Source organism: Cariama cristata, unplaced genomic scaffold (genome assembly GCF_000690535.1).
Source record: "Cariama cristata isolate BGI_N322 unplaced genomic scaffold, ASM69053v1 scaffold12172, whole genome shotgun sequence".
Classification (NCBI taxonomy): Eukaryota; Metazoa; Chordata; class Aves; order Cariamiformes; family Cariamidae; genus Cariama; species Cariama cristata.
The window spans coordinates 1-6,968 of NW_009602149.1; the positions used below are offsets into that span (position 1 = coordinate 1).

Genomic DNA, 6,968 nt, shown 5'->3' on the forward strand with positions numbered 1-6,968 from the left:
GCCTCGCAGAGAGTGGGGCTCCGCGGCCTTCTCCCGGGGCGCTGAGCTTACGGTACGGAGTTGCGGGCTGAGGAACCTTCCCTGGGTGGGAATGGGCTGCTCCCTGTGCCCTTTGGGTAACTTAATAATCGTTTAACTAGCACGTGTGTAGCTGTGGAAAATCGGGGAGTTGATTTCCGTGTTATTTTCCTTGAGGTTGCTTTACGTTAGTGCCCTGGGGGGCGGGGGGGTGGTGGTGTCTCTGCCCCCGGTTTTTGTTTCTGATTTGTCTCTGTCGTTAGTCCCAGCAGCCGCAGAGACAGGCGCGCTCAACAGAGTTTTGAGCGTGAAGCATAGGATGTGGCACGAGTCGAGGAGGTGGTATAAAGTGTGAACTCACTGAATGATCTTCTTGTTTCTTAAGACTCTGGCATCAGCTGACTCTGCAAGTTTTGGACTTTGTTCAGGACCCTTGCTTTGCCCAAGGAGATGGACTCATCAAGGTGAAGTATTTGATTGTTCCTAAGTGTTTTATCTTCCCGTAGTGAAGATGAGCGATGTTATTTTTGTACTAATGACAAATAAGCAGCCTGTGACTTGTCTCTGGAGAATTATTAAACTAGATGAATTCAGCTTTCTGGGGTTTAACCACTACATGTGGGCGTGCAGGATTTGGTTGGTGTATGAAAATTCTGCTAAAATTAATGTGTCAATTTTAGAAGCTTCAACGTTATTCTTTAATTTCATTCACTTAAGATTTGTGGGGGTGGTGGTGCAGAGGGAGCCTCTTTCTTTCCCTTTTGTAACAAGGGGTTTGCAACTGCAAGTGTAGGATGGTTTGTCAGGTGTTCACAGATGCTTCGAAGTATTCAATAGGTTATTTCACCTACTGTCTGGGAGCTTCTTCTACTTATGAAGATAACGGCATACTCAGTCCAGAGTCTCATATTGCCTGTGTGCTGCAAGTAATCATGTACTTTCGCTGTCCTTTGTGTCTTTAGGTTAAAATTCAGTTTCCTAGGAGATAGTTGTTTCCCTGATAAAGAGCCATGGGTTTCTAGAGACAGACTCTTTTCTGAATGTGTGCAAAGAGAAATCTGAAAGCTTTAGGGCTGTGCTTGTTGTACAGTGATAACATGTGCCTGGCCAGCCCGTAGCAGGGAGGTGTTGTGTTGTAGTACCTGCTAGCTTGTGAATTTCTTGAATCACTCCTTGCAGTTGGAAGGAGACTGCAGAGATAGAATTACCTAAAATGAGCAATTTTTGGCTCTTGGATTCTGTACAAAGTAGATATTTCTCTATTGGATGCCCACTACTTTATTGGAAAAATAAATTGGAATACAGTGAAAAGTGAGTGTCATAGCTGAAATGAAATATCCTGTTGTCCTGACTGTCGATATCTTTGTGCCTACAGCTTTACGAGAACTTCATCAGTGAGTTTGAACACAGGTGAGTTTGTTTGCCTGGAAGTTTTCAGGTAACCTACTGTTGACTGAGACTGTTGTGACAATGAGCTTTTTGTTCTAGGGTGAACCCCTTGTCCCTGGTAGAGATCATTCTTCATGTAGTCAGACAGATGACAGGTAAGTGTCCTTACCTGTTACAGTATTTTTAGCGACTGATGCCTATGAAACTTCGTTAGTTAACAGTAACAGCTAAATCTCCAATGTTAAGCTATTATCTTTCTTGTGTATTGAAAAGGGAAAGCACTAACTCAAAAAGCTTAAATAATTGCTGCTTTGTAGAGTAGCAAGTCTACTGCTTCGCTAGAGAAATGGCTGATGAGCAGAAAGCCTGGCCTACAGGTAGTAGCACCTTTTGAAGTTTGAGCAGTATGCTATAGAAAAAAAATATATTCCAGTCTTCATGAATCCAGTAAAAGGATATATTTCTAGGTTGAGATTTAGTTCCACAGGAATTCCTGATATTGCTGCTTTTTCTCTTTTTTTTTTTTTTCCCCTCTACTTCAGATCCCAATGTGGCCCTTACTTTTCTGGAAAAGACTCGAGAAAAGGTATTTTTGAAATTGCTCTTTCTGGTAGTCCACCTACAGGAATCATTTTGCATATGAGCATATATGATATAGCTGAAGAGCAGATATGTGTAGTTGAAATCTATGCTGGAGAATACCTACCTGTTTTCTCAGTCAACAACTCTGTATTTTAATGCAGGAACATGTTGACAAATGAAATGCAACCAATGCAGTCTAGGTTTCAAGAGCCTACCTGGCTGTAAGGGTAATGCTCTCTAACCACGCATCTTTGTGTAACTGCAGGTAAAAAGCAGTGATGAAGCTGTCATTTTGTGTAAAACAGCCATTGGGGCGCTGAAGCTGAACATTGGAGACCTGCAGGTCACCAAGGTGAGGTGATGACTACAGCATGGACGTACCTGTGCGCTTCAGTTTTGAATGAGAAGCCGATAAATTTGCAGCTCCTGGGATTTCCAGGAAGACTTGCGGTTCTACTTTACATCCTGTGGGCCGTGAAAATGCATGTATAGTGTTTATGGCCAAATCTCTGAAGTTTCAGTAAGATTGTGGTGCACATAGCCTTTGAGGTGCTGTTGCTCATTGGTGGCCTGCAGCTGATCACTGCAACTGTTGGTGTGCACAGCTCAGAAGAGAGGGGAAAAAATATCTTGATATATTCCAGTTCGCAGCTTAGAGGGTTTCGTGAATTCAACAGTATATATGCTGCTGGTATATGAGTATACTCCTATATATACTCATATACAGTATATGAGCTGCTAACAATGACTGACTTAGTCCTGCACTAAACGTGTTGTTTTCTCATCTCTTGTCCTTTTTTTGGAACTGTCTCTTAAACCTAAGATGAGGGTTTTTTTTATGCAGTGCAGCTTTGTGACTCTTAAAGCAAGTACAAAGTTTGATGGGTTTGGTGGGTATAAGTATATATAAAGTGGGTGTGTGTATATATATGTATATAAGTATAGCTGCAGAGTTGTTTTTTGAGGGTTTTGGGGCTTTTTTTTTTTTAACCTAACTGCTATGTAAAGGGAGAATGCCATTGCTTTGTTTTTAATGCAGTGGTAGTGGCTTTGGCTGTGGTCTCAGCTGCTTTACTACTGAGTGGGTGTTACCTCTGGACCACACAAGAATGCTGTAAACCTTACAGTGGTGAACTGGAAGGCTGGGAGTGTGGCTATGTATGAGGTGTACCTTCACCAGTAACAAATAGGTTTTCACCCGCCTCTAGGAGACCATTGAGGATGTTGAGGAGATGCTGAACAATCTCCCTGGGGTGACTTCAGTTCACAGCCGCTTCTATGATCTCTCCAGCAAGTACTACCAGACCATTGGGAACCATGCCTCTTACTATAAGGATGCTCTGCGGTTTTTGGGATGCATTGATGTTAAAGATCTGCCGGGTAACTCCTCCTTTGCCGAGTGTAGAAAGTCCCAGTTTTCATTCTCTGATTTATCACTTGAATCTAAATAAATGCACTGGCAGAGAGCAGGTTTTCTCAATGTTATTTTGAATCTGCTGTTGCTGGGCCAGGATCTGGCTAGAAAGAGAAGGAACTCACAAGAAGGATGGCTGAGTAGGATTCTGCTCCTAAGCTGCATTGATGTGATGGGAGGGGGGAGGTGCCCGCACCAGAGGGGATAGTTCGTTCTAGTTCCCCAGTATCTTCACCATAGATTCAGAAAGTGTCCCTTTTGTGCTACTGCTGTGGTTACTGCAGGCTTCTGAATTTCAGGCTTGGTAGAGGATGAGAAGGAGGCTGGGAATGTTTTAATACAGGCACAGAGAGAAGAGTGAGGGAAGGGTTGATGTGGCTTAAGACTGTGGTTTCATCCAAACTATTTTTGTTGGTTTGGGTTTTTTTTTTCAGTGTCGGAGCAGCAAGAGAGAGCCTTTACCCTGGGACTGGCAGGGCTCTTGGGAGAAGGTGTTTATAATTTTGGGGAGCTGGTAAGTTGATACTGCATTACTTCAGCTGTTGAGTATCAGGAATTGATTTTACCCTATTAACACTATCCTGCCTGGTTTCTGCAGCTCATGCACCCAGTTCTGGAGTCCCTGAGAAACACTGATCGGCAGTGGCTGATTGACACGCTTTATGCCTTCAACAGCGGTAACGTAGAGACGTTTCAGGCTTTGAAGTCGGCATGGGGTCAGCAGGTGAGTGAATGAGTTGCTATATTGCCTAAGGCCTAGGTTCAATATTTACAGAGGAGGTTTAGATTCTGTGGGCCTTTACCTTAAGAATTCCTGACTCTGGTTTCTTTCATCTTGATACATATCATTGGTTTTCTTTTGACTTCCTCTGTGTCAGGTTGATTGAAAGAAGTAAAGAGAAATCTCTTGTGATCAAGGACAAAGCAAGCAAAAATGTCATGCAGTCCTGTGCAGGAAGATGATCTCTGATTTAATTTCCGTTAATGCCATTCGTTCCATTATTAAACTGCTTCCAATGTAAAATAGTGTTTTCCCTTGTGTTCCAGAAAGTTTGAGGAAGAGGGGGTATTGGATATTAACTACACTGCCTATACCAGAAACTATTGCCATAGCAGTTATTTACAGGTCAACTTGTATGTCCAGTTGTACAAGGCTGTGGCATTTAATAAAAGGTTACCTATCTTCTGAAGTGCTGCCTTTACTTGTGCAGTTCTTATGATTCATTTTATGGAACCATTACCAGGTAGTGGGTGGGTTGTAATGCCCTCCTCCCTTGTAAATGAAGGTAGAGGGGCCCTAGATGGCTTAGTCCTGTGTGTAGCATGTTGTTCTCCCCCAGGGTAGGGAGAAAAACGTAATAATGAACTTACTTGTTCCATTTTATCCTTTTACAGCCAGATCTGGCTGCAAATGAAGCACTTCTGCTGCAAAAGATTCAACTGTTATGTCTTATGGAGGTGAGACGAGAACTGTGATGTGTTAAATGTGGGAAATGGAGAGGGACTACTCCAACCACCTTTTGGTGGGGGTCACACTGTTAAATATTCTGTTCTCTGCTGGGTGCGTTCATTCACTCCTCTTACAGATGCTCGTGGGTATAAATAGTTGACTGGAGATGTTCCCTCTAGGTGGTGCCAAAAGGCAAGCACTGCTAGGAGAAAAGCCTTGGGGCGGTCTGCTAGGCGTTTGTCCTTTCAGGGGTGTCCTCTTTCAGGCAGGGTATGGAGGTGGTGAAGAAAAGAGCAAGCTTTTTATCTTGAGGATGGTATCTGAAATGTTAACTCTTAAAATATGTTCTAGTGTAACAAAGATTTCTAAAACGCAGTTAAACTCTTTAGTTTCCTAAGGAGTGAAAATCCTTTCCCTGATAGGTAACCCTAAACATTTCAATAATTTCTTTCCTGTCACTTGAACGCTTTGACTCTGTTGTTACCGAACAGTACTGCTATATAAACCTCTGTGGCCCTGGCTCTTTTTAAAAAAACTTAAATATTGAGTTATCTGAAACATGATGTATGTTTGTACACACCCACATACCGATATATGTGTATATTAATATGTATATATATTCCACTTCTAGTGTTTTACTGTGAATGAGTTTTACCACCTATAGGTACTGTGCAATCTCAGGGATTTGATACGCACTGAGACGTTTCAACACACATTGATCTGCTTTGTTTGGAGATTATGTTGTTGCCTAGGAAATCTGCGGCTTGGAGCAGCAAAGTGTGTGTGGAGGAGGGAGCGGTACTACTTCTTTCTGCTGATGTAAATAAATTTTTCTTTGAAATGTTTTGACTAAATATGAGAAATACAGTTGCTACTACAGATTGAGAGCTCAGCAGGGCAGCACCAGGGAAGCTGTGCACGTTGTTGGAAAAAACTAAAACTGTGTGGGATTTATATTTTTTTTGTTTTGTTTACTTGAATTCAGATGACTTTCACCCGACCGGCCAATCACAGACAGCTCACTTTTGAAGAGATTGCTAAGAGTGCCAAAGTCACTGTGAATGAGGTGAGTTCAGGTTTAGACAAACTTACTAATATCTAAGTTCTGAAGCTCTGAAAGTGTCTGGGTAGACCTACTCCCGTAAGTGAACTCTAAGTTAAAATATGCTCTCTGGTTCTTGTGCAATCGGAGAACTTTTTTTTCTTTTTTAAGAAGTAACTAACTGCTTGGTGCTCCTGTTTCTTGGTAAATAAAGTTTTGAAGATTCTTAGTCATAGTCTTAAGTTGGAAGACAGCTCTGTAGGTCATTTGTTCCTTCCTGCTCTGGAAAGCAGGCCTTTGGATTAGGTTATACAGGGCTCTGCCAAGCTCTCTTGAGTATTTCCAGCAAGGGGAAATGTCAGTGTTTAATTTTTCTCACGGTGAAGAATTTTCTTGTGTTATCCACCTGCTAAAGCAAACCCTGCCTGTAGTCTCTTATCCTTTCACCATGCATCCTTGTGAAAATAGTACCCCTTATCTTCTGTGTTACTGCCTTTTAGGTACTGGAAGACTGTGATGAGTTATCCCCAAGCCACATCTTACGTAGGCTGAACAAATAACATTTCTTCATGACGTCAAGTTCTCAGCCTCCTAATCTTGGTGGCCCCTTGCTAGACACTCTCCAGTTTTGCAGTGCTCCCCTTAAACTGAAAGGGGGTGATGCAAAACTGGACACAGTGCTGCAGGTATGGCCCAACGAGTGCTGTGTGGAATAATCATGTCCCTTCCTCTGCTGCTAGTGTTCTTACTGACACAGACCAAGACACAGTTCCCCTTTGTTGCTAGAGGGGCACACAGCACACCCCTGGCTCTTGCACAGTTTGCTGTCCCCCCTGATTCTTCTTCTTTCCACCAGAGTATACTCTGCTGAGTATATTCAGAATATACCACAGCCTGTCAGACCTCCGTCTGGGCTGTTGCTTGGGATCCACAGAATCACACAGAGTCACAGAATCGATTTGGTTGGAAGAGAACTCTGGGATCATCAAGTCCAACCTCTGCCCTAACACCACCATGTTAACTAAACCATGGTACTAAGGGCCGTATCCAGTCTTTTCTTAAAGACCTCCAGG

At 42.8% G+C, this 6,968-nt stretch overlaps 1 protein-coding gene across 1 annotated transcript; it reads left to right on the forward strand.

The window, feature by feature from the left end:
* Positions 1 to 403: 403 nt before the first annotated feature.
* PSMD13 (proteasome (prosome, macropain) 26S subunit, non-ATPase, 13) lies at positions 404 to 5,919 on the forward strand (the record flags this gene model as incomplete). Its single annotated transcript, XM_009694627.1, has 10 exons — positions 404 to 482; positions 1,394 to 1,428; positions 1,507 to 1,562; positions 1,950 to 1,993; positions 2,255 to 2,341; positions 3,198 to 3,369; positions 3,838 to 3,917; positions 4,002 to 4,127; positions 4,799 to 4,861; positions 5,839 to 5,919. Coding segments are annotated over 10 exons (823 nt in total), but the record flags the coding sequence as incomplete, so codon positions are not given.
* Positions 5,920 to 6,968: the final 1,049 nt, after the last annotated feature.